A 13,017-nucleotide genomic window follows, 5' to 3' on the forward strand; every position below is an offset into this window, starting at 1 on the left:
GCTTAGCTTAGCTGGCGTGCCTGCTGGCAAGGGTGGCAGACTTTGGAAAAGCCTCTGGTGTCCTGAGCTAGTGATTACCAAGAGGGTGGCAAGGTGAGGCAAAACTTCCGTCCCTGCCATTGAAGAAGTGGCCCAACTAGCTGGTCCGGCTAAAGAGTGGGAGGAGCTTTCACCTGTAGTGAAAAGGTGTACTCTAGCCTGAGCGAGGACAGAGAGGAGCAAACATACTTAGGGCCAGCACTGAAAATCCAGAGACGGTGAGAGAGGACAGAGAAGGAGGGAATGAGAGACAGACACCAAGATCGATCGAAGAGCAAAAGATTTGAAAAGCATCCAGCTCCAAGATGCCAGCTCCATGGCACTCCACGTTCTTCCTGGTGATTGTGCTGCTTGCCATCAGTAGGCCCAGCCTGGCATCTCGGGTAGGTAATGATGACCTTCAGAAGGGCACAGAGCACAGGACTGACAAGGGCACAGAAAATGGAACGACGAACCATATCACCACCCTGCCCATCGTCACCTGGAACTGGCATGAAATTCAATTCCCGTACCTGATAGTAGTCTGGATCCTGGTCAGCTGGCTCTGCAAACTCGGTGAGTACCATGCATGTACATCCCCGTCCCCAGGCTACTTATCTTTATAGCACTTCATCGTACCATAGATTGCATCCCCTATTCACTCTCAGAGTTATAACAGATGTTATAAACCAAGCCGATGTCAGTTTAAGACCGCTGACTTTACACTGTCATGACACAGCCAATTAACTGTGTGTTAGTGTAAAATTTTACAGGATTTATTTGTGTTTCGACAGGAAAGCTGAGGAAAAGTTTGGTAGAGTCTGGCAGGTGATAATGTAATTTGTGCTAATGTGTATGTAGGTAGAGATGTGAGTTATGGAGTTTCAGCTTTTGAAGGTGAATGGTTAAAGGTAATGGAGCATTATGGGAAAAGTACTGGCATTTTTCTTCCTCCACAGATGTATGAAGCTTGCTTTCTTCCATCCTCCACCAGCTCTCTCAGTCAATGTATTCTGCTTGATGATAATTGGGGACAATGGACCATGTCTGGTTGGTGTGCTTAGTACAGGAGGGCCAGGATGGAGTCATACCTCCTCCAGTCATTATAAATATGCTGTCACGTTCTGACCTTAGTTCCTTTGTTTTGTCTTTGTTTTAGTAAATCAAATCAATTTTTTATTTGTCACATACACATGGTTAGCAGATGTTAATGCGAGTGTAGCGAAATGCTTGTGCTTCTTGTTCCGACAATGCAGTAATAACCAACAAGTAATCTAACTAACAATTCCAAAACTACTGTCTTATACACACAAGTGTAAGGGGATAAAGAATATGTACATTTTGATATATGAATGAGTGATGGTACAGAGCAGCATAGGCAAGATACAGTAGATGGTATCGAGTACAGTATATACATATGAGATGAGTATGTAAATAAAGTGGTCAGGGCGTGAGTTGGGGTGGGCAGTCTGTTTGTTTTTCTAGGTTGTTATATTTCTATGTCTTGGGCCTAGTATGGTTCTCAATCAGAGGCAGGTGTCGTTCGTTGTCTCTGTTTGCGAATCATACTTAGGTAGCCTGTTTTCCCCATTTTGGTTGTGGGTGTTTATTTTCTGTTTCCGTGTGAGTGTTTGCTGCCACACGGTACTGAGATTCAGCAACTCTTGGAGGACAATGGAAGTGCGTAAAAAAAACATGATTTTACCTTTAACAATAAATATTTTATTTACTTTCATTGTCATGCAAAAGTTGCTGAATCTCCTCTTTACAATTCATGCACCTTGGTTGGAGAGGTACTAGTGATCGCTTCCCTTAAGATCTACATGCAAGAACATGATCAACTAATAAACTGTTGACTGTATTGTGTCCTCATCCTCTGTCACCAGTCTAATCAAAACACAACCAGGCTATAGCCACGTTTATTCCTGGTTCTAATGTGCAACCTTTCTATTGATCACACTCTGACTGTGCCTACATTTCTAGACAGGATTGGTGTATACGATTAAAAGACACATTGTGATCAGATCTTATAAGTGTAAACAGATAAGATTAGGTCAAGATCAGGATGAAGGATGCTGGCTAGTGGCAGGTATAAACAGGGCTTCCCAGCCTATTGACCTCGTTTTGGTAGGAATGGATAGAAGAGTAATGACGGATTAGCCTAACCTATAAGGAAGGTAAGTGTCATGCCCTGACCTTAGTTATCTATGTTTTATGTATTATTTTGGTCAGGGTGTGACGAGGGTGGTATGTGTGGTTTTGTCCTGTCTAGGGTTTTTGTATGTCTATGGGGTTTTAGTATGTCTAGGTATATGTAGGTCTATGGTGGCCTGAATTGGTTCCCAATCAGAGGCAGCTGTTTATCGTTGTCTCTGAGGTTACCATTTTGGTTTTGTGGGTTATTGTCTATGTGTAGTTGCATGTCAGCACTTGTGGTTATAGCTTCACGCTCGCGGTGTTTGTTTAGTGTTCTTCGTGATACTTTAGTGAACCTCTTGATACTCCCCATCCCGGATCCGGGATCGTGAATAAAGCCTCAGGCTCATTAGCTTAACGCAACGTTAACGATTTCTGAAAATCGCAAATAAAATGAAAATAATGCGCCTGCTCTCAAGCTTAGCCTTTTCTTAACAACACTGTCATCTCAGATTTTCAAAATATGCTTTTGAACCATAGCAAATCACTAATTTGTGTAAGAGTATGCTAAGCTAGCTTAGCATTTTGAGTAGCATTTAGCACGCAACATTTTCACAAAAACCAGATAACCAAATAAATAAAATAATTTACCTTTGAAGAGCTTCGGATGTTTTGAATGAGGAGACTCTCAGTTACATAGCAAATGTTCAGTTTTTCCTGAAAGAATCTTTGTGTAGGAGAAATCGCTCCGTTTTCTACATCACATTTGGCTACCGAAACAAACTGAAAATTCAGTCACCAAAACGTCAAACTTTTTCCGAATTAACTCCATAATATCGACCGAAACATGGCAAACGTTGTTTAGAATCAATCCTCAAGGTGTTTTTTCACATATCTCTTCATTGATATGCAGTTCGTGGAAGCCTGCTTTCCCCTCAGAATCGCATGGAAAAATACCAGCAGCTGAAAAAGACGCACCAATTTCGACGGAGGACACCGGGCGGACACCTGGAAAATGTAGTCTCTTATGATCTTCCAATGATATGCCTACAAATACGTCACAATGCTGCAGACACCTTAGGGAAACGACAGAAAGGGCAGGCTCATTCCTCTCGCATTCACAGCCATATAAGGAGACAATGGAAAACGGAGCCTCAAAAATCCTGCTGGTTTCCTGGTTGCCGTTTCATCTTGGTTTTGCCTGTAGCTCCCGTTCTAGGGCACCCACAGACAATATCTTTGCAGTTCTGGAAAATTCAGAGTGTTTTCTTTCTAAAGCTATCAATTATATGCATAGTCGAGCATCTTTTTGTGACAAAATATCTTGTTTAAAATGGGAACGTTTTTCATCCAAAAATGAAATTGCGAAATTGAGTTTCAAGAGGTTAAATAAAGAAGAATGTATTCATCTCACGCTGCGCCTTGTTCTCCTCGTTATGACGAACGTGACAGTAAGACCCAAGTGCAGTCTGTGTGAAGTAACAATGTTTATTGTAACAACAGGGGCAGGCAAACGACAGGTCAAGGCAGGCAGGGGTCGATAATCCAGAGTAGGAGCAAAGGTACATGATGGCAGGCAGGCAGGCTCAGGCAGAGTGGTCAGGTACATGGTCAGGACAGGCAAGGGTCAAAAACCAGGAGGACAAGCTAAAGAGAGGCTGGGAAAAGACAGGACAAACGCTGGTAAGCTTGACAAACTGACAACAGACAGACAGAAAACACAGGTATAAGTACACAGGGGATAATGGTGAAGATGGGCAACACCTGGCGGGGGGTGGAGACAAGCACAATGGCAGATCAGGGCGTGACATAACCTAGGGTTGACAACTTGTAATGGACTGATTTCTTGTATTCATCTAATTCAATCGTCACAAAAATCTCCTGGGCTGTCTTCACTATTTGACAGGAGGTAACTCCAGTCCAAACTGGAAGGTTGGCAGTCCTGATTAGTAATCTGTAAAGAGACCTTAGAAAGAGGGTTTTCCCATGGGTAGAACATCAAAAACATATTTGGCAGTGGTTACTTATGGAAATGTGCTATAGAAGTATTTTATTGCAGGCGTAACGTCATTTTACACAATGATGAAAATGTAAAGTACATTACAAAGCACATGAGTATTCTGAGTTTGCTGTAGGTCGCCTTCAGCAACCTGTTGGTCGCCTTTAGGGCATTAGTAGCAGAAACGCAGAAGGGTTAAAAGAACACCTGAATGCTATAGCTCATAGTAACTCGATTGCAACTGGTATGAACTTCGCAAATGTTAAATATACACTGCAAAGATACAATTCCACAAGAATATGTCGTGTGTCTACAACTTCAGGCACAAAAATGCCATTTGTTTAACCTTTCCATCTTTCCAAGACTGAACCTTTCTAATCAGGTGTTAAAAATTGCATACTTTTACATGCTTGGAGGAACATGGGACTCAAGGCCATAATCATGTTTAACATTTTATAGGCTAAACAGCAGGCTGTGCGCTGGTTAAAATGATACATTGGGACATTAGTTCATTTACATGGCTAATAGTGTGAATTGATGCATGCCATATTTTCCCACCCTATTTAGCCATGGAGTTAAACATTTGCCTGTAAATCAAGTAGGCAATAATAAACCCGCCTCTAATGTATGTTAAAATAACATTTGACTTATTTATAATGTGTGCAAGTTAGATTACTCACCGGGTCTGTTATGCAGATGCATCCTCAAGTGAATGGCTTCAGTTTCACAACACTTCCAGCTGTTAGGCCTTGTTAAGTCCAACAGGCTTATGTGAGCACTGTGTTACATTGACTGTTGAACATGTCACTATATGTACACATATACTGACACATACGGACGTACTGACTTATGACTTATTCACTTGTACACATATTGCAAGCTATGATAGCAAAGAGTTCCAAGTTAAAATAAATCAAGTTTCAGTTACCTGTGTAAGGAATATTATTTGTTATGCTGCTTGAGTACAGTACATGTCCAGTGACAGTGTCGTTTTAAGGAAGTAAAACGCATATCCTAAATAATATGTCATGATGCCTCCGGAGCCAAACAACATCGTCACTATGGAGTTCACCAGAACAGTGTTCTCATCACAAATACATGCCATTGTATACTACTTGACACGTTTCTGTTGTGCACTATATCAATTACGTTAACATACAAATACGTATCCACAGATCTCTTGTCCCATGTACACACACCTGCGTGAGAATGTGGGCATGAAACACCTCTCTGAGGCCAGGCAAACAAATGAACTGAAATTACACACCAAATGTAAAAACTTTTCATTTGGCTTGAAAGCACAGATTAGTATGAAGTTTCCTCCTTGAGAGTGGCATAGTAATCTCTGCCCTTGGTTGAGTACAGTAGACTGAGAAACACAGAGCGTCTCTGCCCTTGGTTGAGTACAGTAGAGACTGAGAAACACAGAGCGTCTCTGCCCTTGTTTGAGTATAGTAGAGACTGAGAAACACAGAGCGTCTCTGCCCTTGGTTGAGTACAGTAGACACTGAGAAACACAGAGCGTCTCTGCCCTTGGTTGAGTACAGTAGAGACTGAGAAACACAGAGAGAGAGAGAGTCTCTGCCCTTGGTTGAGTACAGTAGAGACTGAGAAACACAGAGAGAGAGAGAGTCTCTGCCCTTGGTTGAGTACAGTAGAGACTGAGAAACACAGAGCATCTCTGCCCTTGGTTGAGTACAGTAGAGACTGAGAAACACAGAGCGTCTCTGCCCTTGGTTGAGTACAGTAGAGACTGAGAAACACATAGTGTCTCTGCCCTTGGTTGAGTACAGTAGAGACTGAGAAACACAGAGCGTCTCTGCCCTTGGTTGAGTACAGTAGAGACTGAGAAACACAGAGAGAGTATCTGCCCTTGATAAGAGTACAGTAGAGACTGAGAAACACAGAGAGAGTCTCTGTCCTTGGTTGAGTACAGTAAAGATTTTTTGCAGCATTATTAATTTAGTGAAATGCCAAGCAGAACTTGCTGCTGGGGGCAGCGTTGCTGACTTGCACCATGGGCCTAGTGGTTGAGGGTATGGAGGTGGGAGCACCCCATGGGTCGCATCCAGAGTCAGGGGTGGTGGTATCGAACCACAGCCAGGCTGGAATGGATACAAATTGTGACTTATGTGGTACCATGTGGAAGCCCCCTACCTCATTCTCCTTCGAATACTGGTGGCTGGGGTACCCAAAATGGGTATGTATACAGTGGGATGCGGTCAGCTTTAGGAGTCTTGAGGATCAGATGACACAGCTGCACATTCACTGTTAGACAATGATGATTGATACATTGTTTGAATTGAGTGTTTTGAACTTTTGGGGAGAGCAGTTGTGATCAAATTAAAGCTTTTAAAGAGGAAACAATACTACTCAGACTAAATCCAGGGTTCACTTCTGCCACAGTTTAAAGTACTGTTACAGACACAAACTATGTCAGTGAATATATCGCAGAGTTGGTAGTATTCACAATGATGCTGGCAGACAGATAAGGCTATGAAAGTTGTAATGACTTTCTTTGTGGCCTGGACTCAAAGATGACTCTTTCATGATCCTAAAACATAATCAAGAATTTGTTCTTAGATTCTGATCTTCATGTATTTTTTGGTTTACATTTTTTTTTTTAACCTTTTATTTATCCAGGCAAGTCAGTTAAGAACAAATTCTTATTTTATGTATACTTCTGGTCTCGTTTCAAACGAGAAAGTTAACTTTCATAATTCAATACAATGTTCATGGGAGGGAACATGTCATGTCTTGTTATGTCTGTTCCTGTCCTTTCTCTTCACTCTGTCTCTCTCTGCTGGTCTTTTTAGGTTACCTTCTCTGTCTCTCATTCTTCAGCTGTTCTACATCTCCCCCAACTAGCTCATTCACTCTTTCCCACCTGTTCTCTCTTCCCCCTCTGATTAGGTCTCTATTTCTCTCTCTGTTCCTGCTACTTTCAGTGTCTGATTCTTGTTTGTGTTTTTCATGCCAGAAGCAAGCTGTCGTCTCGTTTGCTTCCACCTTGTCCTATCCTGTCGGAGTCTGCCTGGCAGGTGCATCCTGCATTATACTAACGTTCTTTTTGTTCCATTGACAACGTTGGAAGAGGATTTATGCCATTCCTGTTTTTTTCATTAAAGAACTCTGTTTTCTGTTAAAACCGCTTTTGGGTCTTCACTCAAGTACATAACAGAAGAATCAGACCAAGAATGGACCCAGCGGCTCCGGACCCTTTTCACTCCGCCGTCGAGATCCAGGGAGCGATGCTAGGCAGACACGAGGAGGAATTGTCTGCTGCTCGACATGCCGTTGAGACCCTGGCCGTCCAAGTCTCCGACCTCACAAGACGGGTTCACCAACTCCACCTCGATCCACCGCCCACTTCCAGGGTTTCCGAGTCTCCGGAGCCCAGGATCAACAACCCGCCGTGTTACTCTGGGGAGCCCACTGAGTGCCGCTCATTCCTCACTCAGTGTGACGTGGTGTTCTCTCTCCAGCCCAACACTTACTCCAGGAGCGCAGCCCGCATCGCCTACGTCATTTCTCTCCTTCCCGGACGGGCGCGTGAGTGGGGCACGGCAATCTGGGAGGCGAGGGCTGAGTGTATTAACCAGTATCAGGACTTTAAGGAGGAGATGATACGGGTTTTTGACCGTTCTGTTTTTGGGGAGGAGGCTTCCAGGGCCCTGTCTTCCCTATGTCAGGGGAATCGATCCATAACGGATTATTCTATTGAGTTTCGCACTCTCGCTGCCTCTAGTGACTGGAACGAGCCGGCTTTGCTCGCTCGCTTTCTGGAGGGTCTCCTCGTCGAGGTTAAGGATGAGATCCTCTCCCGGGAGGTTCCTTCCAGTCTGGACTCCTTAATAGCTCTCGCTATTCGCATAGAGCGACGGTTTGATCTTCGTCGCCGAGCACGTGGAAAGGAGTTCGCGTTCTCCGTTGCTCCCCTCTCCACATCACTGCCACCTGCCGCATCACTGCCACCCTCCTCCGCCGGCTCGGATGCTGAGCCTATGCAGCTGGGGGTATCCGCATCTCGGCCAAGGAGAAGGAACGGAGAATCACCAATCGCCTCTGTCTCTACTGCGGCTCCGCTGGTCATTTTGTCACCTCATGTCCAGTAAAAGCCAGAGCTCATCAGTAAGAGGGGGGCTACTGGTGAGCGCAACTACTCAGGCCTCTCCTTCTGGATCACGCACTACCTTTCCGGTCCATCTCCGCTGGCCCGGTTCATCTGCTTCCTGCAGTGCCTTGATAGACTCTGGGGCGGAGGGCTGTTTTATGGACGAGACCTGGGCTCGGGAACATGACATTCCTCTCAGACAGTTAGGGGAGCCCACGGCCTTGTTCGCTTTAGATGGTAGTTCTCTCCCCAAGATTCAGCGTGAGACGCTGCCTTTAACCCTCACTGTCTCTGGTAATCATAGCGAAACCATTTCTTTTTTAATTTTTCGTTCACCTTTTACACCTGTTGTTTTGGGTCATCCCTGGCTAGTGCGCCATAACCCTTCTATTAATTGGTCTAGTAATACTATCCTATCCTGGAATGTTTCTTGTCATGTGACCTGTTTAATGTCTGCTATCCCTCCTGTTTCCTCTGTCCCTTCTTCACAGGAGGAGCCTGGCGATTTGACAGGGGTGCCGGAGGAGTATCACGATCTGCGCACGGTGTTCAGTCGTTCCAAGGCCACTTCTCTCCCTCCACACCGGTCGTATGACTGTAGTATTGATCTCCTTCCGGGAACTACTCCCCCGGGGTAGATTATACTCTCTGTCGGCTCCCGAACGTAAGGCTCTCGAGGATTATTTGTCTGTTTCGCTCGACGCTGGTACCATAGTCTCCTCCTCCTCTCCCGCCGGAGCGGGGTTTTTTTTTTTTTTGTTCAGAAGAAGGACGGGTCCCTGCGCCCATGCGTGGATTATCGAGGGCTGAATGACATAACAGTTAAGAATCGTTATCCGCTTCCTCTTATGTCTTCAGCCTTCGAGATCCTGCAGGGAGCCAGGTTTTTCACCAAATTGGACCTTCGTAACGCCTACCATCTCGTGCGCATCAGGGAGGGGGACGAGTGGAAGACGGCGTTTAACACTCCGTTAGGGCACTTTGAATACCGGGTTCTTCCTTTCGGCCTCGTTAACGCTCCAGCTGTCTTTCAGGCACTAGTTAACGACGTCCTGAGAGACATGCTGAACATTTTTGTTTTCGTTTACATGGACGATATCCTGATTTTTTCACCGTCTCTCTCGATTCATGTTCAGCACGTGCGACGCGTCCTCCAGCGCCTTTTGGAGAACTGTCTTTATGTGAAGGCTGAGAAGTGCACTTTTCATGCCGCCTCTGTCCCTTTTCTCGGTTCCGTTATTTCCGCTGAGGGCATTAAGATGGATCCCGCTAAGGTCCAGGCTGTCATTGATTGGCCCGTTCCTAAGTCACGCGTCGAGCTGCAGCGCTTTCTGGGCTTCGCTAATTTCTATCGTCGTTTCATCCGTAATTTCGGTCAGGTGGCAGCTCCCCTCACAGCCCTTACTTCTGTTAAGACGTGCTTTAAGTGGTCCGTTTCCGCCCAGGGAGCTTTTGATCTTCTTAAGAATCGTTTTACATCCGCACCTATTCTTGTTACACCTGACATCTCTAGTCAGTTTGTTGTTGAGGTTGACGCGTCAGAGGTGGGCGTGGGAGCCATTCTTTCTCAGCGCTCTCTCTCTGACGGCAAGGTCCATCCTTGCGCGTTTTTCTCTCATCGCTTATCGCCGTCAGAACGTAACTATGATGTTGGTAATCGCGAACTGCTCGCCATCCGCTTAGCCCTAGGCGAATGGCGACAGTGGTTGGAGGGGGCGACCGTTCCTTTTGTCGTTTGGACTGACCATAGGAACCTTGAGTACATCCGTTCAGCCAAACGACTTAATGCGCGTCAGGCTCGTTGGGCTCTGTTTTTCGCTCGTTTCGAGTTTGTTATTTCTTATCGTCCGGGCTCAAAAACACCAAGCCTGATGCTTTATCTCGTCTCTTCAGTTCTTCTGAGGTCTCCACCGACCCCGAGGGGATTCTCCCTGGGGGCGTGTTGTCGGGTTGACTGTCTGGGGAATTGAGAGGCAGGTAAAGCAAGCACTCGCTCACACTCCGTCGCCGCGAGCTTGTCCTAGGAACCTTCTGTTCGTTCCCGTTCCTACTCGTCCGGCCGTTCTTCAGTGGGCCCACTCTGCCAAGTTAGCCGGCCACCCCGGCGTTCGGGGTACGCTCGCTTCCATTCGCCAGCGTTTCTGGTGGCCCACTCGGGAACGTGACGCGCGTCGATTTGTCGCCGCTTGTTCGGTCTGCGCGCAGACTAAATCTGGGAACTCTCCTCCTGCCGGCCGTCTCAGACCGCTTCCCATTCCCTCTCGACCGTGGTCTCACATCGCTTTAGATTTTATCACCGGACTGCCTTCATCAGCGGGGAAGACAGTTATTCTTACGGTTGTCGATAGATTCTCTAAGGCGGCTCATTTCATTCCTCTCGCTAAGCTCCCTTCTGCTAAGGAGACGGCTCAGATCATTATCGAGAATGTTTTCCGAATTCATGGCCTTCCGTCTGACGTCGTTTCCGACAGAGGCCCGCAGTTCACGTCTCAATTTTGGAGGGAGTTTTGCCGTTTGATTGGGGCTTCCGTCAGTCTCTCGTCCGGCTTTCATCCCCAGTCTAACGGTCAAGCCGAACGGGCCAATCAGACTGTTGGTCGCATTTTACGCAGTCTTTCTTTTCGTAACCCTGCGTCTTGGTCAGAACAGCTCCCCTGGGCAGAGTACGCCCACAACTCGCTTCCTTCGTCTGCTACCGGTCTATCTCCTTTTCAGAGTAGCCTCGGGTACCAGCCTCCGCTGTTCTCATCTCAGCTCGCCGAGTCCTGCGTCCCCTCCGCTCAGGCTTTTGTCCAGCGTTGCGAGCGCACCTGGAAGGGGGTCAGGTCGGCACTTTGCCGTAATAGGGCGCAGACTGTGAGGGCCGCTAATAAGCGTAGGACCAAGAGTCCTAGATATTGTTGCGGTCAGAGAGTATGGCTCTCCACTCAGAACCTTCCCCTTAAGACAGCTTCTCGCAAGTTGGCCCCGCGGTTCATTGGTCCGTTCCGTATTTCTCAGGTCATTAATCCTGTCGCAGTGCGACTTCTTCTCCCGCGCTATCTTCGTCGCGTTCACCCGGTCTTCCATGTCTCCTGTGTTAAGCCCGTTCTTCGCGCCCCCGCTCGTCCCTTCCCCCCCCCCATCCTTGTCGAGGGCGCACCCATCTACAGGGTTCGTAAGATTTTGGACATGCGCCCTCGGGGCCGTGGTCATCAGTACCTAGTGGATTGGGAGGGGTACGGTCCTGAGGAGAGGAGTTGGGTTCCCTCTCGGGACGTGCTGGACCGTTCGCTGATCGATGATTTCCTCCGTTGCCGCCAGGTTTCCTCCTCGAGTGCGCCAGGAGGCGCTCGGTGAGTGGGGGGGTACTGTCATGTCTTGTTATGTCTGTTCCTGTCCTTTCTCTTCACTCTGTCTCTCTCTGCTGGTCTTTTTAGGTTACCTTCTCTGTCTCTCATTCTTCAGCTGTTCTACATCTCCCCTAACTAGCTCATTCACTCTTTCCCACCTGTTCTCTCTTCCCCCTCTGATTAGGTCTCTATTTCTCTCTCTGTTCCTGCTACTTTCAGTGTCTGATTCTTGTTTGTGTTTTTCATGCCAGAAGCAAGCTGTCGTCTCGTTTGCTTCCACCTTGTCCTATCCTGTCGGAGTCTGCCTGGCAGGTGCATCCTGCATTATACTAACGTTCTTTTTGTTCCATTGACAACGTTGGAAGAGGATTTATGCCATTCCTGTTTTTTTCATTAAAGAACTCTGTTTTCTGTTAAAACCGCTTTTGGGTCTTCACTCAAGTACATAACAGAACATGTAGGCTTAACTGAGTGCATGACAAAGAGTGGAATAATAGGATTTGAAGTCAATTGTAAACATCAGACAGATCGAAGGGAGCAGGCAATATCATCCAGTGAGAATGAAAGCTGTGTTTTGTCTAGAATTTGGGCCATAAATAGGCTCAACATAATTCTACTACTGTCTGGCAACTATAGCCCTCATCAGTGTTATCAACAAGTATTAGTAGCTGCGTCCCGGACTGACTATTTTATTTTTTACCTTTATTTAACTAGGCAAGTCAGTTAAGAACAAATTCTTATTTTCAATGACTGCCTAGGAACAGTGGGTTAACGGCCTGTCCAGGGGCAGAACAACAGATTTGTACCTTGTCAGCTCGGGGATTTGCAACCTTCCGGTTACTAGTTCAACGCTCTAACCACTAGGCTACCCTGCCGCAAGTATAAACACCATGGGACTAAGCAGCTGTCATACTGCTCAGGAAGGAGACGTATTCTGTCTCCTTGAGATGTGCGAAAAGTGCAAATCAATCCCAGAACAACAGTAAAGGACCTTGTGAAGATGCTGGAGGCCTACAAACCTGACTCAGGTCTCAGAGTAGTGGTTGTATCGAAAGGAGTGGGTGTGTCCAAAGTGGTCTGCTATAGGTTAGACGCTCTTGATTGAACGGTGTTGTCTATGCCATTAAGTGTTCCCATTGGTCAATCCCAGACCGTTCTCTACCTGATGTTACGGAGCCTTCTGACATGCTGCGTTGTTTTGTAGCTAATATATTTCCTTTGTTTTCTTTTTCCGATTGTCAAAGTCACTTTCTATCCAGAGCAAATGCATCACCATATTTGTCTAAACAGTGGGTAACACAGTAACAATAGCTTTTTCCATGCAATAACCAATGTACCAGCAGTTATAGCACAAAAGTAGGTTGCCTACAGTGGATGACTAAATATAGCATGCACGCACAACCTTACAAATATAGTTT

At 46.3% G+C, this 13,017-nt stretch overlaps 1 protein-coding gene across 1 annotated transcript in view; it reads left to right on the forward strand.

Moving 5' to 3' along the window:
- Nucleotides 1-344: 344 nt before the first annotated feature.
- LOC135553337 (sodium/hydrogen exchanger 3-like) overlaps nt 345-13,017 on the forward strand; it is a 74,713-nt gene continuing 62,040 nt past the window's right edge. Inside the window, exons 1-2 of the mRNA XM_064985491.1 lie at nt 345-422; nt 471-594. Of these exons, the coding sequence (XP_064841563.1) occupies nt 345-422; nt 471-594 (202 nt within the window). The remainder of the gene's footprint in view (nt 423-470; nt 595-13,017) is intronic.

This window comes from Oncorhynchus masou, chromosome 13, assembly GCF_036934945.1.
Source record: "Oncorhynchus masou masou isolate Uvic2021 chromosome 13, UVic_Omas_1.1, whole genome shotgun sequence".
In the NCBI taxonomy this organism is placed as follows: domain Eukaryota; kingdom Metazoa; phylum Chordata; class Actinopteri; order Salmoniformes; family Salmonidae; genus Oncorhynchus; species Oncorhynchus masou.